At 37.3% G+C, this 26433-nt stretch overlaps 1 protein-coding gene across 1 annotated transcript in view; it reads left to right on the top strand.

The window, feature by feature from the left end:
* The window catches only part of kl-2 (dynein heavy chain 2, axonemal kl-2), a 1174416-nt gene that overhangs the window by 293704 nt on the left and 854279 nt on the right, over window positions 1–26433 (top strand). The window contains exon 21 of the mRNA XM_090369487.1: window positions 3009–3098. Within this exon, the coding sequence (XP_090225613.1) occupies window positions 3009–3098 (90 nt within the window). The remainder of the gene's footprint in view (window positions 1–3008; window positions 3099–26433) is intronic.

Below are 26433 nucleotides of genomic sequence, written 5' to 3'. Positions count from 1 at the left end.
TTTGTCCATCGACGAACTGACTTGACATTGTCCATCGATGTCGACTGGCTTCACTTCCTTCGATTTTATGTGTTTCTTAACTAATAGCATAACTCCTCCTCCCTTCCTATCCTTTCTGTAGACGTACTCCCCAAATTCCAGTTCTGCATTCCTTATATCTGTGTGATACCACGTCTCTGAAATCCCAACAATATCTGCCTTTGATGTTTTGAGCAATACCTCAAATTCATCAAATTTATTTACTAAACTCCTAGCATTGGTGTACACGCAAGTATACATGCACCTGTTTCTATTCTTAGCTATCTAATACAACCCATGTGTTTACTTGTACCGCAATGACTCCCAGCAGTCTCTGAAATATCCTGCATCTTGTTTTTCAGGCTTCTGCTCATTCCAATAGAAGCAGTGCAAGAATCTCTTTCACCTCTGCCAGTGGCTACTGTTAATCTATTAGTCTTTGTCTTCCCCCAAGCTAGCAGTTTTCCGACCCACCTAATACTGTCTCGATAGCATTAGCAAATATTCCTGCACCCTTTCTATTTAAGTGTATCCCATCCCTGTAGAAGCAGTCTCTCCTGTTAACAAGTACAATCCAATCTGAAAAAAATTCTACCCCTTGAGCCTTGCACAATCTTTCCAGGGCCGAATTGATCAACAAGGCTCTCATCATATACTCTCTCCTATCGTGTATGGGTAGAATTGCAGACACTTTCAAATTCAACCCTAATTCACAGCTTTTTTTCAACAGTGACCTGTACTTGTTAAGTAGTTCTGTCGGTCTCCTACTTTTGATATCATTAGTGCCAACGTGTACAACTATATCACGTTTTGTGCCCTTAAAAGATGATATCCGCTCTACAACGTCATCAACCTTTGCCCCTGCCAGACATACCCTGGTCCTGTTCCACCTATCCTTTTTACAAAGCATTTACCCGTTTTCCTGACAATAGAATCACCAACAACTACTGGTTCCTGTGGGACCAGCGCATTCTGCTTTGGGGGTTGCCGCTGTGTTGCGTGATGATCAAGTGCAAGCTCTGGCGTTGATGTGGGCAGCTGAGAGCTTGATGGGGCCCCTCAGTTTAGTTCCTTCAAGGGCATCCACCCTGTCCTTCAAGCTCTCATATAGGCCCATAACAACGCTGAGTTGTTGCCTGATTTCGATACACTTCTTGCATTGTGTGCACACAAAGACGTCCCCCATGGCAATATCATGTCCCGTACCTGAATGCTCCATAAACATCATGCAAGCAGTGCATTTTAAAAGGCTGTGATTCAGAAGGCAACTGCCCTCCTCAGTTCTCCTCTGAGCCACAATACTTCCATTAGCTTGAGCCTTTTGCTTTGCCGCTGTGGTCTGAGTCATGATTTCTATTAATTTCAATAAAATTTCAATTTCAGTTCAAAATTATAACCCTAAACTTGTATCCCAACACAGTTATTATGGTATATATATTTTTCAATGTCAAGTATTAATTATCTACGAGTTCCCTTTATATAACTTCTGTATCAGTTATGTATTAATTAATTATGTTACGTTTGTAATCTAAGTCGTTATATGTATTTAGTTAAAAGTACAATTTAATTGACAGTGAAGTTCAACAAGTTTAATAGATTCTACCGAACAACTAATAATATTATAACCTATACTATACTAACGCTAACTATGACAAAGGCGACAAGTTACGAACGGTAAATCTACGGACACTTAAGTATTAATTAACTTTCAAATCTCACTGTCTCAATTCAGAATAAACTAACGATCCTTACTAGGTCTATAAGCTACTTACAGAAAATAATTTGATGTAAAAAATATTCAATAAAGCGGCTAAATATGGCCAAAAAACCTCTCGTTCAGTGGAGTTGCAACTTGTAACACGTGGATTTGATACCCTTCCACGTTAGAAGGAATAAATTCAAGAAGGAATTTAGCATTAGCATTAGCAGAGGCATATGATGCAAGAAAGCAAGCTTATTGAGCACCAGCCAAAAAAAAAAAAAAAAAAAAAAACACACCACTCCCTTTTCACCCGTCCGTTCGCTCGAAATACCTGTCCAGTTGAGCCTTAAATTTGTTTAGGCTATCAACTTCAACAACAAGTGATGGAAGTCGGTTCCACCAACCAACCACCCGCTGGCCAAAGGCAAATTTCCGCACATCTATCCGACATCCGTCCTTCCTCAATTTGAATTTATGCCCTCTGACCTGATTATTCTGAGCAAGATGAAGAATCCCATTGGCATTGAGCATGCTCAAACCATTCAAAGCCTTATACACCTCTATCAGATCACCTCACCGGTGCCTAGTCTCCAGACTCTGTAATTTGCAAAACTTAAGCCTTTCTTCGTAAGAGCAACCCTTTGTTCCATTCACTAATCTTGTTGCTCTTCTCTGTACCCGTTCCAGCAGCTCTACATCCTTCTTCAAATGAGGCTTCCAGACCTGTATACAGTACTCAAGATGTGGCCTAACCATTGCCTTATACAAGGGAATAATCACATCCTTATCCCTGCTAGAAAAATTCCTGTATATCATTGACAAGACACCATGAGCTACTCTTGCAGCTCGTCTGCACTGCTCAGAGAACATCATATCTGCCTGCACAATTACCCCCAGGTCCTTTTCATTCTCCACCACTGTCAGTGTAGTACCGCAGAGTTGATACGTTGCTCTGGGGTTACTGTTTCCCATATGTAGTACTTTACATTTGTCAATGTTATACTTCATTTGCCACCTCTCAGCCCATCAATCCATCATTATGGATGACATTCCTAATTTTCTAGGATTTTTTCACACATTAATATTGTTTGTTAGAGACAAGGTGCAGTAAGAGAACTTATCTTGAAATAAAGTGTTGCAATTTATTTTCAGTATTACTTGATGTCCTTGTAATCAAAATGAAGCTGAAGCTCTTTTAGTTATCATTACTTATGGTTATTTATTCATACTGTTGTTACCCAGTTCAGCTATTTTAAATTATTTTTCTATTTATATATATCTCTTCTAGGTTCGAAATAAGTTAAATCAACTTTATGATTGTTGGCAAGCATTTGAAAACAGTGTGAATGAAGCTGAGTTGATGCTACAGCAAAACAAGGTAACTAGTTCAAGTGATGAGGAAATTGATAATGGTGAAAGTGATAATATAAGATCTGAATTTTTAATATTATCTAGGATAGGAAGGCATGCTTAGTGATGAACTTATGTGTGAGTAATAATTTATTTGCTTACATATTTTAAACTAAATGAAAACCATTTAGTGTAAAAAAATATTTGACTCCTGTAAAGTTATGATAAGAGCATCACACCTGTTCGATCCTAGTGATCTTCCCAATTTGTGTAGTGATATGCTGCTGCTGTTGTTGTGACCACAGAGCAGGGCTGGCTCTAGGCTTAGGCACAAGAAGCACTGGCCTAGGGGTGCAGTGGCTTTGGGGTGCCAGCATCGTAAAAAAAAGTAATAGTATTAAAGAGGACCAGAGCGCTGAAGCGCTGGTGGTACGAGCAGTGCTCCCCAAAAGCCGTATTGCAAGGGGCGTCGTTTTTAGCATTTTTTGTGTTTGGTTTGCCTATTTGATTTTTTGTACCAGGTGCCGTATTGCATGGGGCTCCATTTTGTTAAAAAAAAAATTTATTTTTGGGGCACCTTGTTTACTTTTCACACCAAACCCGCAAAAATTCTCTAATTCATTTGTGATCGGCAATTAACGTCTTCCTTACCAAACCTATTCATTGCTATCCACATTTTCCTAACGTTGCTTGTCTCTGTGGCTAGTGCGGAAAAGAGTTTTTTGAAACTGAAATTTATTAAAACTCATTGAGAACAGCTATGAGTCAGGAAAGATTAGATGGTTTAACAATATTATCGATTGAACAAGATATTTTAAAAGTACTTGATATGGAAGAATTGATAACAAATTTTGCGACAGTATAAGCCAGAAAAGTTTTAATTTAGTTAAATTGTATTTTGCTACGATTTTCAATAATTATTCTTATACTTTATAGACACAGCTTATGTACTTTATTTAAGAAGCAGATTTTTTAAATATGTTCTATTATGACATGCCCCTTTTGTAAAATTTATAAAGCTTAAAAATTTAAAAAAAAAAAAAAATGATCAGGCGCTGAAAACCAAACTGGTCTAGGGATGCCCCATACCCTCGAGCCGGCCCTTCCACAGAGAATGATCAACAATTATTTACTGTATGGTTTCTTGATACAAGTACATGTATCAGCCTGTGTATATGCTGAGTGACAAGTTTATTATGTATGCCAACCGTACAGTGCATAGCAACTCTTTTAGTTTTCAAAACAGTTGTTACAGCATGGACTCCACAAAGTGCCAAAAGCAGTCCGCAGGGAAGCTGGTTCGTACAGATCCCTGCATTTCACATTTGCAAATTTCTGCCATGATCAGCTCATTCCATCTTATCTCACAGATGCTTGATCTGGTTGAAATTCAGTGATTGAGCAAATTGATGTATAGTAAAGTCATCCTTATCATCCCAGAACTATTCACAAAACCAAGCATTTTGTATTATGCTGCTGGAAGTAACCATTCCCAAACTGTGAGCATGAAGCATCTAGTCAGCAAAAATATTCAAGTATGCTGAGATATTCAGATGTTGATCTACTGGTATCAAGGAACCTAATGTGTGTGTCATGAAAACATGTCCCACAACTCACACTTTTGCCACCAGCCTGTATTTTTGACACTTGGAACAATGAATTCATTGATTTATGCTGCTGTTTCCTGGTTCTGCCATCAGCATGAAGCAACCAGAACTTGAATTTTTCAAACAAGGATACCTTTTTCCTATCCCTCAAATGTCTAGTGTTGACATTCCTGTGCACTCTGTATTCATAGCTGCTTGTTTTTCTCTGACTGCAGTGGACTCCAGTGAAGCTATCTACTGCTGTACCCATTTGTTACAGATTGTGATGCCCTGTACATTTTATTCCCCTCACCACCTTAGCATTCTACTATGAACTTGTTTGTTATTTGGCTTTTAGGAGCATTAGCAACTAAGGCCATATTGCTCCGGGGATACGCGGTGGTCATTCCTGACCTTTCCGCATCCTCCATATTTGGTGGTCACGGGTTCAAACCCGGTCTAATCAAGAAGCGTATGCACTGCTGCTCCTGCCCACCTGGCTATGGAGGTGCCCTACTATGAACTGTCGTGTAACCGATTGTAGCTGATCTGTTAGACTGCATGATTTTTTCCTCCTCTATCAGCCTCATGTGAACCAGCTGACTCAGGCCCACGGTGTGCTGGAACCGGCTCGCATGAGATGATTTTTAAATTTTCAAGAATTTTCGAGCCGTTGTTAAACCAACAATGGCTATAAATTGTAGAGCGGCATACATTCAATCCGCAGTGGCTTGTGGCATTTGGGCAATACGGTGACACGAAAAATCAAGCTGGCGCATGCTTATTTAGACACCATTTGTGCTTACTTTCCCCTGCTCCCTTCCCTATGTGGCAACACCTGTGCAGGGATTACTCCACTAGCAATTTTACAGGAATATTATATCCAACAAACATCCGCTTAATTTTGCCTGAGCCTCTTCTTCTTAAGGTAATGACATTCCCCTGCTTGATGTCTGTCATATATTTCATGTTTCTAGAATTGTCGTGAATCTGATAAGGTTATTGCCCTAAGAAGAAGAAGAGGCCCAGGCAAAATTAGTTGGATTGGGATGCACCTCCATTTGTCAAATCATGATTGAATAGCAACCATAGATTGGCTACAGATGCAAGAGCTTGGCAAAAGTCATTGAAAATATTTTGTGAGCATCAATTGGCTATATGGAAATTACAACAAAAAAATGAATATTTTATTATTGTTTGAAATTTTTGTATTCCAAATTGTAAATAAGTAAAACTTACAATAAATATATACTCATATTCTTGGTCTTGTTTTATTTTTAGCGAGCCAGTTGTTAAAATTTACCAGAACACCACTGCTCAGGCCACAGGACTACTATTAGCTGATCTTTTCTGGCTGTTGGGCTATTCTCAGTACACTCTAGACATCAGTGTGCATAAACACACTGCACAGGGTAGTAGTGTCCATGATACTTGTACTGGCATGTCTGGTGCCAGCTATAATACCATGCTCAGAGTCACCTGTGCGTCTCTGTTCTGTTTTCTTACTGAATTGCACATACATACACACACACACACACACACACTGCCCCTTGATATCTGACTAATTGCTTTATATTTCGAGTTATGGACATATGACGCTCTGATGGAGTGATCATTTCTTCAGATGATTGGGGTGTACTTTATAGACTGGCCACTCTGTGATTATGATTAAAATTGAAATTATAATGGCTAATGATTATACAATGATTTAAAGTATTTATAGCTGTCTTTTACAGATGAAGTAAAAGATTGAATTCCGTGATTTAAATGTTTGGTAAAGGAGATAAAAAGAGATATTAAAGGATTTCTTGCATCTTGGATCTCATCTTGGATTTCATGGTTTAAAAAAAAAAAATGCATTTACGCAAAAAAAAAAAAAGTTTCAGCTATCCTGAAATGATAATTTTATTTTATTCTTCCATTATGTGTGGGATGCCAATTCAGCATGCATTTTAATTCAGTATGCATTTCTGAATTTAATTCAGTAGTGGTCTCATTTGGCATTTTGGTCTCTCCATTTTGCATTTCAGACTTTATTCTTTTACTTTAATTATAAAATAACCAGTAGAATCTTATTTTTTTTAATGTGTACCTTTAACAAAGAAAATAAGTTACCTGTTTAGAATTACCAAATGCTATAGGATTTCTTGCATCAGATGATTTAAAAAAACAATCAAACACAAAGTTTCAGCTGTCCGCAAAATGATAACTTTATTTTATTTTCCCATTATGTGTGGGATGCCAATATACAAGTTTCGATCTTTAATTTCTATATTACTCTTATTAATATATTCATTGTTTAAACTTCTAAATTACACATTTCTGCAATATTCAGTGTATGGTTTACAAACTATTACAAGAATAAAACAAAAAAGCCAGTGTTGTTATAATGTAGCAGTGAAAGCCATAGCATGTACTATTTAGTATTAGTAGCAGCATGATCAAATGATGAGAGGAAGCTGTAGTTTCATTCACCAAAAAAAAACCACTTTGTTTCCTGTCATTACTCTACCCAGTAGGTACCCATCCAGTTCCTCCTTGAACTTTTCCAAGCTCTCAGCTTTACTCTTTTGGCAGATAGAGTACAGTCATTGGTCCCTGACACACAACCATGCCCTTTGCACATGCACATTAGAACAAAGTCTAGAACATGCAATATCAAATTTCATTTAAAAAAGAAAGTGAAACTTTGCTGAAATTCTCCACAGATTAAGTGCACAAAATGGGGAAGAGGCCTTGTCATGTTGAAGTTACTAACCTATAGAGTGCACGTGTGAAGCTGATAGCCATTACATATGTGAACATTCGTTGTGAGATGGAGCTGATTTTGAAAAACTGTTGTATTCTAGTGCAGGATATTGCATCAGATGTGTTGGAAGTGTAGAGGCATGGACACTTATCATTCAAGTGGACATATACACAGTGAGTCCCAAAGATGATCGAATTCAACCAGAAGGCACAACATGTTGCTGTTTCCACTGAACCAGTTTAAACTGGAGAGAAATGCATTTGTGCAACAAACATGACATGATAATACACAAGACTAATTAGAGGAATTAGTTGTCCAGTATATAATGGTGTGACAAAGGATCCTTACTATCTAAAAATTTGAAGGCACAGATGGAAAGAATATGTCATGTGTCTTTTAGGATTCAGAAGAGTTGATTCTTGTGAGTTTTTTTATCACTAATGCAACAATTTATATACTTCACAAGAAAAGCCCTGGGAAACTTCCAGATGGGAGAAACCATTCTGCTGCATGACCTCACACAGTGGATTTGATAATGACATTGACAAACTTAGGGGAAATTACAGCCCACCCTCCTTATAGCCTGCATTTATTCCTTGCCTCTGCAGTGATTATCACTTGTTTAGGTTGGTGAAGGAGCTCTTAGGAGAGCAGAGATTCAAGGCATTTGATGAATTTAAACACAAGTGTCCTGAATGAATAAATTTGGTGATTCTAATATGTATGTGCTTTTTGTAACTATATATAGTTTCTTTGTATATAGTTACACTGATAAAGATTCTTGGACAATGGAACAATGATATCCCTGATATCAGGGATGCTGTTCCATTGTCCCCCATAAACTATTGAAATTCCCTGAAATTCCACTCTTTCAGCAAATTGTAACTGAAGAAGATTGTAACGAATGGGCCTGGTGTACTGGGGTCCATGGTTAAGAAAAATATATACATACAATGATAACCCAGTTTAATATAATATAATATAATAAAATATATAATAAGTAGCAGTAGCTTTCGAGACTAACGAGTCTCTTTTTCAATTGATTTAAAATACAACGGATAAGTGCAATGAGCTGAGAGTGAGGCACATTATTCATTTTCTATTGTTGTTGCACAGACGTGTGCTGTTTTACTCCAGTGTTTATCAGAAAGCTACTGCTACTTATTATATATTTTATTATATTATATTAAACTGGGTTATCATTGTATGTATATATTTTTCTGAAGATTGTGTTAATAAACATTTGAAAGTGCTCTTCCCACTTTGTCATATGATGATTTTTTTTATGAACTTTGTATTCTTAATTCATATCTTAATGAGAACTTGCTTACTTATTGGGACAAGAATATATGTAGAGAGCAGAGATGATTGTGAATGTACTTAAAGATAAGAATTGGTTAATACAACTGATACTTATTATGGTTGTATCAACTATTTTTTTTTTTTGAATGTATCTTTTTTCATGTTCTTTTATTTAAAAGTGATTTGCAATATCAGAGTTACCAAGTTGTTTGTATGAAAATTTCACGACACAAGGGCACCTGTGGCCAATATATGTCTGTCAGCATCATTACGTTCATTTTAATGATTTAGGATGGATATATCAGAGTGTATTTATTGTTCCTAGATGTTTAATATATAAAAGAGCTCACTTAGGTTTGCTTTGTCACCAAGTACATGAGAGAAGGTTAGAGGAGCTTGCAAGTTTGTTAATGATTGGAAGGATGTGGTTTGAATGGCTGAATAGGATGGACAATCAATCAGGATGTGCCTTACTGTAAGTTGTATCTGACAGACAGAGCAGAGCGGTGGATCATCTCTTAAAAGTAAATGTTTGCGAGTGAGGAAGGTATACCCAATGCGCAGTCTTGTTAATATAACTTCCTCCTGTCTATTTGTACGTGAGCTAGATCGCCACAAACATAGATCTTTTTTTATTCTGCAAAGTTTATTGCACGATTGGTCCCTCCAGAGTTGTTTCTAGATGGAAGTATATTTGGTACGAAATATATCCCTATAATCTGTAAATGGTACAAACTGAAAGTTATCTTGTATATTAAGATCTGGATTTTTTGTGGCTTGGTCTGCATGATTATTTCCTGGGATTCCAGCATGGCTGGGATCCCAGCCATGTTGTTTTTTGATATTCTGAATCAAGGAATTTGAGGAATATTTGCTGTTCTGTAAAGCTTCTGCTGCACTAAGGGAGTCAGTATAGATTAGAGCAGGTAGAAGTTGATGCTTGGTAATATCATCCAGTGCTAGTTTAACAGCATATAATTCTGCTGTGAAAATACTGCAAACATGAGGCAAGGAGACAGATATAATATATTCCGGTAAAACTACTGCGGCACCTACTGAGTTGTTCGATTTTGAACCATCCATGTAAAACTGATGACTGTTTCTATTTTCAAAACTGTGCAGTGCATGGAGCTTCTGTATGACGATTGTAGAGATCTCTTTTTTATTCCTGTTTGTAAGATGTAAGACCTTAACCAGGCCAGGACTGAAGCCATGGATCGTAAGGTATGGAAGAACATCACAGAGCAAGTCCGAAACCCTGCGGCACCTACAGCAGCATACTGGTTGCGTGGCCAACCGCCTCCCCCAGCTGCCAGCTAAGGACCAAAGAAGAAGAAGAAGAAGATGTGATATGGATAAAGGCACAGTCGGAATCCAAGGAGGTTCTGAGTTTATATCTACTGCAGAAATGTGCTGGAAATGTATTTCCCGAACTTGAGCTAAGTGTCTGAGGCGCAGTCCTACTGGTTTATTTTCATTTGGCTTGCAATCATAATTACTCGTCCATGGTGGATTGTGAATAATGGACCAGTTTGGATGTGATGACACTTTCTATGTGAAATATTTAATTAGCTTATGGGTATGAAAGGACATTTTGTTATTAGACACAATAACTAAATAAAATCTGCTGTTTGGGATTTCTATCTTGAAATCTGCCTTTGGGCTGAATTTTGTATCAACTTGGCCTTTCATACTAGTAAACTACAAATTAACTATTTCATGTGGTAAAGTGCCTTTTATTAAATATTCTTTTCATATAAATATTTTTTCATATCATGTACTTCTAAGTTTAATTATATGTGATTTAATTTTTACTTTTGAGACTTTTCATATAAAAAAATTCACAAACCAGAAATTCTTTGTCATATGTACCTGTTCCGGATTTATGTTCAAAAAGATGTGATCCCCTTTACAGGATGTTTCAATTAAAAGGCACGGGATCTGTCTCACTTGTTTAGGTGGTTTGTCATCTGCCCCTTAATGTTTTCTTTGGTTAGTCCAATTTTAACATCAAATTTTGATAATATTAAAAAATAAGTATTACCATTAGATTTTTGGTTTTGAAATTTAAAATTTTTCTTAATCAGCTAACCTTAATAAGTGTCACCAGTGTATTTCTGAAAAAAACAATTCTTATGTGATGCTTGCCTTGATTTTCAGAACCTGCATTTATCTGCACAGAACAGCTGGCTGTACAAGTGCAGTTATGTATTGCATCACATGGGAAAATTGTAGTTGTTTCTCATCCTTGGTTTAGATTGAATCAGATTGGTTATATTAATTTCAGGAAGGACGGGACGTGTGACCACGCAGTTTGTTGCTCCATGTTTAGTGCAAAAAATATATAGTTTAAAACAGTTTATCGCGATGAATCGTATACCATGACATTCCTGTTAGTATGAGGAACCCATTGGCAAATCACATACGCCATTCCATGTGACAGGTAAACTTTTATTTTAATTTTTCTGTGTGTTATAATTCAACTAATCAGTAATGTTTCATCAGAACAAAGTTTGCCGTCTACCACCCCTGCAATGCAAAGCTGTCCACTCGGAAACCTTTCAAGGTCAAGGTTAGCACTTAAGAGGGTTGTTTAAATCCCTTATTTACTTAAGGAATCAACTCCCTAGTGACTTGCTGCTAACGACCTACAAGCCGGTATATATCTGCTAGTCATTGTAAAAAATTTCTTTAAAGCCCTCGCTCCAAATCAGAAAAACAAACTATTCCACTTCTGCTAATTTGTAAGAGTTGTTTGTTTATTGCCTAAATATGCCAAGTCTGATACAGAAGAAAAGTGCTAACGCCGAAAAGACTACATGCAGTCAGTGTCGGAAGCTTGCTTCGCTGACTGCATGCACTTCAGCTGTTCAATGTATCAGCTGCTCGATTATCCTAGGGGCTTGCTGTGTCAATAAATTATCAAAGTTGCCCGCAAAGAGGAAACTCTTCCTATACCAAGCATGCACATAAAAAAATTCCACAAAACAAAGTGATGAAAACCAAAGGAAAGGCAAGTGAGCCTGATAATTCTAGTAAAATTGACGGATCCAACTCTCTATCAAATGCAGAAGAAAGCAATTATACTGACAGTCCTGCTGCTCCGCAAAGCTCTGAATCTCAAAAGCACATGATACATCTTCCTCTTCAGAAGTAATTCATGACGAAAATCGCAATATCCAGATAAATCAGCTGCAAATGATAATTGCAACCTTAACAACAACTATGGAGTAGCCCCCAATAATTCAATTACCTCCAAACCGGAATTTTTTAATAATGGAAGGAGAAGGTGGCATTTCAGTGATAGTCATTTGTATGCCAGCCAGTGTGGCATGCAAAACTTCGCTGAAGGTGGTACTAACCAAGAAAAATGTATAGGTCACTTGAAATGCCCTTCCCACAAACAACCTTTCGGAGGATGCTGAAGTTGATGAGGAACTTCCCACTTTTCTGAGCAATAACATACCCAGTCTCAAGATAATCCCTCTTTTGAGACATAAAGTGGAGTGTTACTTAAACAGTGACAACAGTATGATCCCTAAAACTACCTTGTTCTGTATAACACATTGCTGGGGCTCCCTTGAGAAGATGTTGTATGAATTGATAATAAAAAATCAACAACTTTAAGTCACAAATGAACAACTCCAGTTCACTAACTCTACACTAACTGCAGCTGTCAACAGTCCTTCTCTCATACCTACAGATGTTCAGACCTCCACAGCCATATCTGTGGACCCACTTGTAAGGACCCAACAATTATCATATGCAGCTGTGACAAAAATGCTCAAAGTAACTACCCCTGAACATAAACACATGCTCATCATTAAAGCTGGGGAGGGCTGCAACATTGCTGACAGTGATGGAGTGAAAAACAAAATCCTTCAGACTATGAAACCAAGGCTAGGTAATGTCACGATCAAAAGTATCCGCAAGATCAGCAAAAAGGAATCATTTTTGAAACAGCCACGAAATCTGACTTAGATAAGATAAAATCCTGTGGGACTGAAGTGGATACTAGTCTTGTCTTCGAGACTCCCAAGCTTTGGAGTCCAGCTTGATAGTATTTGATGTAGAAAGCTCCATTCAGAAGGAAGGCTAAATTAAAGAAATCTACAACAGGAATCTTTATGAGACCATGAAGAAGGAGGATGCTTATAGTGAAATTAAGATCAAATACTCCACTAAACCAGGGTATGTGATTGTCAAAATTGGATCATAGAAGTATCTCCTGGAATCAGAAAACAATTAACTATTCAAGAAAGAGTCTTTCTAGGCTGGTCCTCACATAGGATAAGGGATTTTGTACCAGTCATGAAATGTTATAACTGTTTAGGATATGGACACATATCAGAAGCAAAAACCAGTATGTGGCCACTGTGCAGAAGCATGCCACCTTTACAAAGAATGACCCAATAAAACTTTGCCACCGAAATGCACCAATTGTAAAGCCATCAACAAACCTAGTCACCACTCTGAGAGAGAAATGGATCATACCTTGTTTACAAGACAATATGCAATAACACCAATTATGGAAAGTAGGACAGCGTACTTACCATCATCCAGACTTCGCATAGACCAAATAAATGCACAAAAATCAACTTCAGTGGCATCTCAGCTCCATCTCCTCATGGAGGAATTAAATCTTGATCTTCTCCTTCTACAAGAGCTCTACTGCATATGTGGCAGGTTCTCTGGTTATCCCCTAATGTACAGAAAAATTCAAACTACACAACAGCACTGTCTCGCAGCCATCATTGCCTGCCGTCCGGATCTATTCATCACTAGAATTGATTCCCTATGCTGCCCACATCTGGGCAGCATAGGGAATCAGTGCATCACATTTCTCACAGAGTATGTCTAATTTAGCACAAAGATACAGCCACACGTTGTTTATCTTGAGCAAGCTCTTGGCCTCCTTGGAAATGCAGATGTTATCATAGCTGCCGATTCAAATGCTCGATCAACCCAATGGCATAATGCCGCCACTGATGCCAGAGGAGACATACTAGAGGAATTCATCACCTCTCGTGGACTTGTAATAGCCAACCTACCTGGACAGCCAACTACGTAGAGCTCTGGAAATGGGGAGTCTAATCTGGATATCACACTATTAACCCCCTCTCTTGTCAACAGACTAAGGCACTGGCAAGTACATGACACTGCCACCACCAGTGATCATCGACTAACATATAGCATTGAAAACAGTACCTCTACTCATTTGATGTTTGTTCATGATACCATCAGATTCTCCACTAGAACTGCCAAATGGGATATCTTTGAGAACACTCTGAGGTGCTCTTCACCACCATTCAGCTGAGCACTTTCGAACCATGTATAGCTACCAGAAAACTAATTTCCTGCAAGACTTACTCTATATAGCATCGCGTGCCTTGATGAAAAAATGTACCTGACATCCAAAATCAGTTCCCTGGTGGTCAGAAGAATTAACAGATCTCCACTTCTGTCTCCAGTGTGCAAGGAAAGAGTTACAAAGAAAACGAAGGACACACCCACCGCAAACAGTAGCACAGTACAAGGAAAGATACAATGCAATCCAGAGAGAGAATACATGAAAAAAATTTATCATGCCAAACAAAGTTCCTGGCATGCCCTGGTGGAGATGGAAGACAACAAAAACCCTTGGGGTTTGGTTCACAAGCTCATAAGGAACAAAGTAGGGTCCACAGATATCATAAATTCTATCCATTCTGAGGGCTCCTCGGAGACACTTTTCTGGGAAGCGACAATGAACAAGATTCTAGACGGAATAATCTGCCAAGACAATCCTGATCATGACACTGAAGTACACAGAAATGTCATCACTGAGAATCAGAGCTACTTGCCCTCGATCACAAAAGAGGAGGTTTCATTAGCCATAAATAAAATCAAAAATGGAAAAGCTCCCGGACTGGACCTTATTGAGGGAGAGTCCATCAAGCACCTTTGGTCTGTTGCACCAGATGTTCTAGTACAACTATTCAACACGTGTCTTAATGAAGGCTCTTTTCTGCAAATTGGAAACATGCCAACATCAGGTTTTTACCCAAGGATCCAAATTGCAGATGTGGGAAACCACAGGTGGCACTTAACCCTAAATACTATGTCACTATTCATTTCAGAAGTGCACCAATGACATTTTAAGCTAAATCTAGGATGAAGAACAAAACAACAACAAACTCCCCCATTAAGAAAAAAGTAGTTTGATTTTATTTTGGGCCAAATACAAAAATAAAAGAAATAGACCCCATTGCCTTTTAAATGAAACATACCAGCTAAAGCATACCGTCCACTGGTGCAGCAAAAGCATACCGTCCAATTGCTCTATTGCCAATATTAGGAAAAGTATTTGAGAGGTTACTTCTCATCCACCTTCAGTCTGTCTACAAAACCAAAGGACAACTGGAGGATTGGCACCATGTAATGCACTCATAACATCTATCTGGACCTACGTAATCAACTGTTACTGGATATAAATTCACTCACACTTAGCCCGGAAAGCAACCTGTTAAAATCAATTGAAGCATTTTTAGCAGGTATGCCTCAGCAGTCTTCAAAAGGCATTGGTATCATCTCTCCATGTCTGTTCCAACAACATAGACATCCACACCAGGCATTCCTGAAACCGTTATGATCTCTCCTCATACCTGCTCTTCCTTCATCACCGGCCACTATCAGAACTGAATGAACACCTAACTGGACATCTTCCACGTTGGAATGACGGCACTGAACTGATATAAATCACTCAGACACATCCCATTGCACCTTCCCAACTTTGCAGACCTCCCTTGTTCTACAAGCTGTCTTCCTTTCCCTGGCCTTCAGTGGGGTCCCAGACCAGGGATGATTCCTGCTTCTCCCATCCCATCTCTTCTTTCTGCTGGAGAAAGCCTTATATCCTCCTCTTGCCTACTTTGACTCCCCCACTTCTACTATCTTCCCTTTTTTTTTGGTCTCTGTCCAGAAAGCTTAGGTGACTCTGGCGGAGATCAGCCAGAGTATGAAGGCAGCCTGGCTCACCTCCCAGTGGTGGTGATGGGCAACGTAGGGTTCTACTAGGGGCCCTGCAGCCAAGTAGCCAGAGACACAACAACAGAACATAACACAATTCTACATAAACCAGACACTACACTTTTTTCTGGCTTATGCAATAGTTCTGCATTCCATCACAGAGTACATACAGCGCAGATGTGGGAAACCACAGGTGGAACCTAACCCAAAATACTATGCCACTATTCATTTCAGCAGTACACCAATGACATTTTAAGCTAAATCTAGGATGAAGAGCAACTACAACAAACTCCCCCATTAAGAAAAAAGTAGTTTGATTTTGGGCCAAATACAAAAATAAAAGAAATAGACCCCATTGCCTTTTAAATGAAACATACTGCAGCTAAATAGTGGTCACTGCTTTCAGTTTTTTCCCTAAGGTTGCATATATTTTGTAAAAACCAGTAAATGGCTGTTAAATAATCTTTTAGGAATTTTCATTTTTTATACCTTTAGCTTTATATTCATGGAACTGATATATGCTAGGCGTGAAAATAAAGTTCCCAGATGGTGCAATAAAAAGAACACAGAGTGAAGGAGCTCAAAAATAGTTTTATTTACATTTAAAGTAATCACCACCTGATTGAATGCAGTCATTACACCCTTCTAAAAGTTTCTGAAAAGTCAGTGAAGGCATTCAAAGAGTTGTTCAGTTCGGTGGTTATATTTTTCTTTATGTCCTCAACATTCTGAAATCACTTTCCTTTGTGGGCAGTTTTCACTTTAGGAAAGAGTCCACTGGTGCTAGATCAGGAGAGTAAGGTGAATGGTTGATTTGTACAATGCCATGTTTCATCAGAAATGTCTTCACAAGTGCTAATTGGGCGGAGGAGCACTGTCATGCAACAAGAACCAGCTGCTTCTCTCTCAAATTTGCTGTACATAGAATAGTGATATCTCAGGTGCTTCAGAGTAATTGACTGTATCTCCCCTTCAGGTGTAACTTCCTTGTGAATCATACCCTGCCCTGTTTGTCAAAAAATATGATCGGTATTGTCTTGATCTTGGACTTCTATAAATTAAACTTTTTGGGCCTTGGTGAAAATTTTGAAGTCCACTGTGTGTTCTGACACTTCATCTCTTTCTGGGTTGTAATACACCCAATAGTCATCTCCAATCAATCAGTTGAGGAAATTAAGATCATTTTGACAAGTCTGGATGAAGTTGTCACATGGTAACACTCTTCGTTGCTTCTGCTCATCCATGAGGCTGTGCAGCACCAATATTGCACAGACCTTCCACTTCCCTAAATCTTCACACAGAATTTGATGAAATAGTCTCCTTATTCATATCTAAGTCATCAGCCATCATTCTGAGGGTCAAATGACAATCTCTTGCCACAATTTCCTGGACTTTTGCAACTTTTTTGCAACTCTCTTCTCATTTCAAGAGGTTGATGGATGCCCACTGCTTAGGTCATTATGTACATCATGTCCATCTTTGAACTGCTTATATCATTCAAACACACTGGTATGATAATGTTTCACCACCATAGCAGTTTTTAACATTTTGTATACATTTCTGTTGCAAATTTTCCTAGTTTAAAGCAAAGTTTGATATTCTTTCATTGTTACATTGCAAAATCATGACAGAATGTCAACCTTAATAATGAAACTGGTTGTTACTTGCAGTCTGTCAGCCGACTGGACAATCTGTGTGCTACTATCTATTGGAGGAAGTTTGAACTACAACATAATCACTTCTGTATATTTTCAAATTCATCAAACATGACTGCAACAGCACCATTCCAGGAACTCTATTGACACACGCCATATATATATGTATGTGGTGACATTGAATTAAATTAAGAATAGGTATGCAGAAAGGCCAGCCAATTCAGTTATGAATACAAAGAAAAATGGTATTGAACTAGAACCACAGAAGTAGTGGGAGGGGGAAAATAACTTAAGAATAAGGGTGTTTTAGAGAAATATAAATTATACTTATCTAAATTAATTTAGAAATTACAGCCAATTAGGACAAATTTAGTGGGCCCATGAATAGTATCCATGGCTGAATTGTGTGAAATATCACTATATACAGAACTAAAAACGTGACCATAATTTGAAACAAAAACAAATCAAAGCAGACTGCTGAGGACCTCAAGGCCTACAGTGTTTGTGGAGTCACTGCATTGATGCAGAACGGGTGTTGCTTTAGCAGCACAACCCACCACTACCATGTAACATACAATAATTAAGTTTAAATTAATATATTAAGAAATATAAGAAGTAAGAAGAATATAGTAAAGCAAACATTGGTAGCTGCAACGCATTTACTGACCTCATTGTGCTTGAATTAAGATATTGAATTGAATGTGAAAATGGGATGCAATGGTTAGTCTGTTTTAATTTGTTTTTGTTTCACATTATGGTCATGTTGTAGTAGGTTTTTAGTTCTGCCTATAGTGATATCTCACACAATTTGGCCATGAGTGCCATTTGGGGAGGTTTCAATAAATTTGTTCTAATTGGTTTTAATTTCTAAATTAATTTAGGAACATATTCCTTTGCAACACTCTTACTCTTAACTTTCCCCACTTTCTTTTATTGCTTTAGTTAAATACTGTTTTTCCCTATTTATAACTGACTTGACTTGGCCTTTCAGCATTCCTATTCTTAATTTAGTTCAATATTGCTTTATTCAAGCAACATGTGGTTAGTAAATGTGTTGCATTATATTATACCGATATTTACTTTACTATATATATATATATAACTTTTTACTATTTTTTCTTCTTATATTCTTTAATACATTAATTTAAACTTAATTAATGGACAGGTTAAATCAGATGAATGTGACCACATGCCACAGATAGACAATGCCCAAATTTTAGTTAAACTTATGAACTACTATAGCCACAGTGGAATATAAACCAGAAGATTCAAATACACTAAATGCCACACCACCTGTTGACTTTTCAAATGTCTGTTGCCTGCATGGATAAAATTAAATTCACAAATGACCAACTTAATATAAGTTCTCCACAGTGACTGCCTCAGATGTATAAATCTTGCCTTTCGTGTGCATCCATATGGTAATTGATGATGAATTCGAAAAGACTGGTGGTCTTTTTACAATTATGTTTATTTTTAAAACTTCTTCACTTTTTTTAAATTTCTCTGCCCTTGCTTATGTTATGACCAATTATGACAGCATTAAGATTGTTACATTCAAATGAAGTGCACTTCAGGGAAGCTGTACTTAATAATACCTAGACCTTTAGTTTCCTTTCCTCCTACTCTTTCCTTCCCTCTCCAGTGGAAATTTAAACAGAAGATCTATAGAGGTGAGTTATCTTTATAAAGAAACATCTAACATTTTCATAATTATCACTTGGATAACTAGAAGCATATGGCTAAAATTTATGTTGTTGTTGGTTTTTAGGAGCATTAGCAACTAAGGCCATATTGCTCCGGGATATGCAGTGGTCATTCCCTGACCTTTCCGCATCCTCCATATTTGGTGGCGACAGGCTCGAACCCCGGTCTAATCAAGAAGCGTGTGCTACGCACTGCTGCTCCTTCCCACCTGGCTACGGAGGCACCTAAAATTTATGTTAATATATATAAATAAATGGGTATTCAATGTAACCCTTTAAAGGTAATGTTTTATGGGGTTGGTATAACATTTCTTCCCTTATATTAGTATTTTACTTAATGTTATCATGGGAGTTCACAGGATTATGCTTTAGGAAGAGCAGAACCCTCGATCCTTCAAGCCCCACTTTCGCTACCTGACTACTCTGCTTTGTATTATAATCAGAAAATTTCCAAGGTTCTGAGGGTATTTATATTTTCCCTGCTCTTATCTGTAAGAGCTACCTGGTAGCTAAGTGTCTGTGTCTCTGAATAATCTCAATCAGTATAAACCTTTGAAATCATTAATTCATTACACTTTGTACATATACATTGCTTATCAAGATTTGGAATAATTAGAACATACTTTAATTAACAGCCATACAAATATATATTAAAAACTTGGTTATTATAAGTTCTTATGTATTTCAAATAAACAGGGTACATAGATTTACAATTGTTGGATGCTCATTTGTTCTCCTTTACATTGATCACTCCTCATCCTTATCTGACAATATAGTTACCTTACCTTGGTCTCTTACCATTTATGACATTGTTTTTAAGATATACATTACTAATACCTCACGTAATACATCACGATAATATAAACCTCTCATTGTATATTAGCAATTAGTTAGATTTACTACCCAATTTAATTTGATTAGTTTCTTAACCTTGGTAAGAATCACACTTCAGCCTATTGACTGTATTCAGGATGGTGGTATAAATCTTATACCCCAATTCTATAACACTATATATATACTATATATATATATATATATAACTACAAACAGAACTTATTCCTTCCAACCATCGATTGTCACTACCTGGATACACTCTTTATCGATCTATGTACCGTTAATTCATTACCTCCTTGATCACTTATACTTAATCTAGAATTTATTCTACTAAAGGAATTTTTATCTTAGACTCCCCTTTAATTCCCCTTTGTTTTGAGTCGTATACATTCCAATATCGGCTAATACCACTATCTTTAGTCCAAATATTAATATCTGTCCTTCATAATCTACCATAAAGTCATTTATATAGCTCTGTCTGTCTAGATGAGTTCACAATTATTATAATTATAGCCCCTCTTATATTAGCATAATAATAAATAGTCTGGCACTTACTTCAGTAATGCCTCTTGCCTTGAACTAGGGTTGCTCCTTCTTGCTTCCCCTTTATGTCCCTCATGATGTTGGATCAATCACCATTGCATCTCTAGACAATATATTTTCTGGCATTCAATCACTGAAAAGCCTGTTGATCCTAGGTGAAAATACTAGTTTCTATCCGTTCTTCTTACTGCTGCAGTGAGTCGGTTTCCACTCGGATTCGTAGACTGGTTCAACCATCCTTTCCTTCACTGGGCACGAGATGACTCTATGGTTTCATTCCTTATCTCCATATTCTCTATGCCCCTTTTGTTGTACTTCATCACAAGGTTGCCATTATTTTTAACCCTGTTCCTTACTATCACTAATCACTACTATACTTTCCAGATCTCCTCCCTACATCTCCTTCCAAAAAAAAAAAAAAAAAAAATTTTTTTTTTTTCTCTCCCCTGCTCCCTCTTCATCCTCTGTGTCGACCTCTCCCCTTTCAAAACCTATACATGTTAATTTCTCTCTCATCTATTCGCTCATCATTTATTGCCTAATCTCTTTCACCAATCACGTTAAATTCCTTTTTCTTAAGGTGGGAAGGAGCAGCAGTGCGTAGCACATGCTTCTTGATTAGACCGGGGTTCGAGCCCATCACCACCAAATACGGCCTTAGCAATATGGCCTTAGTTGCTAATGCTCCTAAAATCCAAATAACAACCAAACAAACCCTTTTTCTTAACTTTTATTTCCCGCCTATTCCTCTTACTAAAAATAACGCATTTTTTTACTGCTATTTCTATTTGCTTTCAAAATTCCTTGCTTTTCAACTCTCCCAGAGGATTGTTTACTGCCGCCCTCTACCCGAATTTGTCACGGGCCTTTGCTTATTTGGCGTGACTACTAAGCTGTTCCTGTTGCTTGGTTTATGGTGAAGCTCCTTACTTGCCCTGGTTTCTGGCGTCCCTTTGTTTGTCTAAGTAATCCTTTCAGTTTCCATTATTGATGACTGTGCTCTTAATCGTCCCTTTGTTGAAACTTCATGCTATTTTAAACACTTTCACTTAAAATTTTACTAACATTTTCGTTAATGCTAAATCTATCCTTCCTTAATTACACATTCTCTCCCTGAGATTCAAATACACCTGCCCATGTAAGATCTACAGTTTAAAGAGTTACATATGAAAAGAGGTATACAGTTGATGAAATGGTTTCAGTGAATGCAAGATTAACAAATCAGGTATGACAGTTGCACCTAAAAGCACAAAGCAGCATTAAAGGATGCAAGAGTATATATAAGTTGTATTAATATATTGAATTAAGTATGCATAAATGGATTTGAAAGTTACAAAAAGTGCCAGTAACTAGAAGAGTGAGGAAAGTAGAAAAAGAAGTGTAGTAGATTTGTGAAAGGTGAAAAGAATTATAGATGAGGGGATTAGATCAGGATTAGTGGAGTTTAGCAGGATTTCAGAGGTTATTTAGTATATTGTAAAGTTTATTTTGATGATTTTTTTTTTACCCTGTAATAGTTTGATTTTTTTTAATATTATATTATTAAATTTTAATATTATATTTTTTTGTATGGCACTCATAGGGGTTAAGGCATTCTGGTTATCTAAATTTTTCAGTTATCTGAGTGTTCCATCAACCTAGAAGAAATCAAATAACAGCAAAACTAGAATATAAAATTTGGGTATTAGTAGTGGCGAAGGATTCAAAGATTCAAGAAGAACTAGACAAAAATTTGTCTAGTTCTTCCTTGAATTTATTCAAGCCACCCACTTCCACAACAACAGATGGAAGTTTGTTCCAAACCACAGGTCCTAGTCTCCAGATGCTGCAATTTGCAGAACTGAAGCATTTCATTCGAAGCGAGCAGACATGCCTTGCGGAGCCGTTCATACCAATAGCAAAGAATTATAGATGAGGGGATTAGATCAGGATTAGTGGAGTTTAGCAGGATTTCAGAGTTTATTTAGTATATTGTAAAGTTTATTTTGATAAATTTTTTTTTTTACCCTGTAATAGTTTGATTTTTTTAATATTATAAATATAATTTTTTGAGTTTCTGTTATTAATATTTAGTAAATTTTACAATGGTTGTTATAAGATCCGCCTTGAACACTGTCAGAAGGTACCATGACTCATACAGAAATAGCCTACGGCAATTTCTACGGCAAGAGTCGTGATTTTATCCCTTGCAGATCCTGTGGTATGTATTCCAAGGTCGACATAGATAATTAGAGTTCAACTGGAGATTCTTTCCTTTGTCACCATTGTAAGGAGTGTACCGATCTTAAGTTAAAATTTGGTGCATTGCTAGAACAATTTGAGTCACTCAAAAAAAACAGGTGCTTGCTCCGAAGAATAAATGTAATTGGGAGCTGTTCAGGGAATTCAAGACTCTAGTAATCTACCAAGTGATGCACTCTCAATTCGGTCCCCAGAACAGAATAACCAAGTGCAAACTACTCTGGTTCAAAAGGACTTCGTTCTATTAGGAGACTCCATTGGTGGGGAAACGGGAAATATTTTTGTAATAAGGATAGGTGGACTAGAACCAGGATATGTCTGTCAGGAGCAACTATTAATGATGACTGTCAGATTTTAAGGGGGAGGGGTAAAGAGTATTATTATTCATATGGGGACTAATGACATTAAGCATACATGATCTGACAATTTGTTAGACAAATATAGGACCATGCTGAAGAAATGCGTGAGTTAGGTCACAATGTCTGTGTGTCTGCAGTTCCACCTGCATTGTAGGTAGAAGGAATCTGTTTTGTAGAGACAGGATACATTTAAACAAGGGTGGTGCAAGTGTTTTTCCAGTATTATTGAGGATACCTAAAAGGTTCAGAGAAACTGCTAGTTTGTGGGAACATGTAGATATTCATTTATATGATAATATTGGTCAAAGTAACACTTGCACATACCTCAAGAGTTCTTGTTTGTTACTGCAACAGAACATATTAACAATATGTTTTGAGGGCACAAATGTTTCAAATGAACAGGTAGCTAATGCCAGAGAAACAAGTTTAAATAGCTTTGAGGGGTGTGTCAGGGTATTTAACTATACAAGAACATTAAGTCTTAATTGTTTATACAGTATCCGAAGTGTCATCAATAAAATGAGTGAATCGAACTGCTGGTTAGGACAACTAACGCTGGCATAATAGGTCTTATGGAAACGTGGGGCCATCCAGAGATAGGGGTTGATAAGTTTCAGTACAGTATGTATAATGTATTTAGGAAGGATAGGGTAGATAGAAGGGGTGGTGGGGTCATGCTTCTTATCAAAAGCAGTCTGAGCACGACGAAAGATTTCCCAGATTCAGACATTTCGCATGCTAGTATAGAATATGTATGTTGTGAGATAGTTGGAAGCAAAGGTATAATGAGAGTGGGAGTAATCTACCAGCCTGGTGATTGTGAAGATTATGATGAGAGCCTCTACATGCAAATGGAATAGGCAATCAATAATCAATGTCTTATTATGGGTAATTTTAGTTTGCCTCTAATTGATTGGACCAAATGGGAAGGAAACTCCATATGGGGGACAAAATTTTAAAATCAATTATATGACTGTTATTTGTATCAACATGACAGGAAAAGTACTAGGGAAAAGGATACTCTAGACCTCATCAACCCATGAATCGGATAACACAATAGGATTGACAATACAGGAACCAGTATCAAGGAGTTCTACAAGTGATCATGGAATTCTACAGTGGACAATGAAGAGAGAGAGGTAGCAGTAGTTAAAGGCAAAGGAATGGGTTATAATTTCAGGAAAGGAAATTATGACAGTTTAGGGTGCTACATGGCCTTTATTAAATAGGTAGATATATCTCACAGAGAGCGAATACAATTGAATTATGGTATACCTTTAAACATTAATCACACATACCTTGAATGCTTATATACCATTAAAAAAATACTCCATGGGGAAGATTCCAAGTTGAGTGAATAAGGAAGTTGCCAGATTACTTGAGCAGAAAAGGATGGCACGGTAAAGTTACAGAGCAATAAAAAGTACTGAGGTCTATAACAGCTACAAATTGATCTGTACAGACCTAAAAGGTTAGGCTGGCAGATTATAAGAAATTGCTGGCAAAGAGTGGGGATGAGGAATTCTTCACATATATAAATGCATAGAAGAGAAGGACAAATCAGATTAGACCCTTATGTAATGGATGTAGGATAGTATTAGATACTCCAGCTGAAGTTGCAGATGAACTCAACAGTTACTTTGCACTATTATTTACGGAAGAAAAACCCATTGTATCAATGGGATATTATGGGAGTGAAGTTGCAAAAAATGTAATTAATGATGTTGAAATTTCACATGTTTATTTAATGAAAAACCGTTCAAGCCTATAGGCCAGTAAGGTTCTGGAGGTTGATGGCCCTATAATCTTAAGGGAGGCAGCAAGTGAGTGCATTGAACCATTGAGGCTAATTATGAGAGCATCACTGGACTCGGGAAGTAATTCTATTGGATTGAAAAAGTGCCAGTGTATGTACAATACATAAGGATGTTTCTAAGAGTGAAGTGGGAAATTACCATCCAATCAGTCTAACTTCAGTAGTAGGGAAAATCATGGAGACAATGATCAAGGGTGGAATATATAGGATCATTTAGATAGAAATGGAATTTTGAAGGATACTCAGCATGGTTTTGGAAAGGGAAAATCATGTTTAATAATCTGGTTAGCTATTTTGACAGAGTCACTCGAGAACTGGACTTAAAGAATAATTTCAACATAGTTTATTTGGATTTCAGCAAAGCATTTGACTCAGTCCCACATGAGTGGTTACTTTATAAGTTGGAACAGTTGGGATTACAGGGAAAATCCTTAAATGGATAGCAGGAGGGGCACAGAGCAAAAGGGTTGTGATAAATTGTCATTCCTCATATTGGGTTGATATAAGAAGTGGGGTTCCCAAGGATCAATATTAGAACCACTGTTGTTTTTGATTTTCATAAATGATATCGATAGAGGGTGTGAAGTTGAATGATGAATGGATAGAGGGTGTGAAGTTGAAATTTGCAGATGATGTAAAGATGACCTAGAAAGACTTCAGGGATGGTCAGAAAAATGGCAGTTATGCTTTCATCCAGAAAATTGTAAGGTATTACACTTGAAAAACAGTAACCCCAAAATAACTTATACACTTGGAGTTGAACTAAAGCTGATAGTGGAGGAAAAGGACTTTGGTATTATGATAGTCAGACATGAAGTTCTCCAAGCATTGTAGACTGGTTGCAAGGAAGGCCCGTAGTGTCCTATCAATGATTTATCGAACAATTGCTAGTAGAGCTAAGGACATCATAAGCCCATTATAAAAGGCACAAGTAACAGGTCTACAGTTACTTGTATCACCTTTTGAACCCCCTTTGTGAATTGGTGATACATTTACACACCTCCAGTCCATGGGGACCTCCCCTGAGTCTAAGGAAGCTCTCAGGGGGAGCTTCGTTATTTTTGCTAAGGGTTTGCTTAAAAATTCCTTTACTAACTCCATTAATATAACTGGATTGATCTCATGCACCCCAGGTGCCTTCTTTACGTTTAACTTCAACAATTTCTCCTCCACTTTTCTTTCAGTTATTACAAAATAACTTAGCTCCCTGTTAGTGTTTGATAAACATCTGGCATTTCCCTCATTGAATAACTCCTCGTTTGTGAATGTATGCAAAATACTCATTCAGTTTATCAGCTAGCTGAGCATGATCATCAATAGTCAACCCATCTATGTTAAGTGGTGCAATCTGATTCGTCCCTTTCCTTCTAGAGTTCACATAAGTAAAGAACTCTTTGCTGTTTTTCTTTGCGACCTTTGCCAAAGATTTTTCGTAATCTGCCTTCGCCTGCCTAACCTCCTTTGTGATTTGATTACAGACATATTTTATATGTGCCACAAGATTCTGTCACCTGATAATTTATATGCATTACATACATTTTTCTTTTCTGCCATGACCCTCTTT

Source organism: Mastigoproctus giganteus, chromosome 1, assembly GCF_048544385.1.
Source record: "Mastigoproctus giganteus isolate SK-2022 chromosome 1, ASM4854438v1, whole genome shotgun sequence".
Lineage (NCBI taxonomy): Eukaryota > Metazoa > Arthropoda > Arachnida > Uropygi > Thelyphonidae > Mastigoproctus > Mastigoproctus giganteus.
The sequence above is the reverse complement of the archived record's forward strand: the minus strand, read 5'-3'. Positions and strand labels throughout refer to the sequence as shown.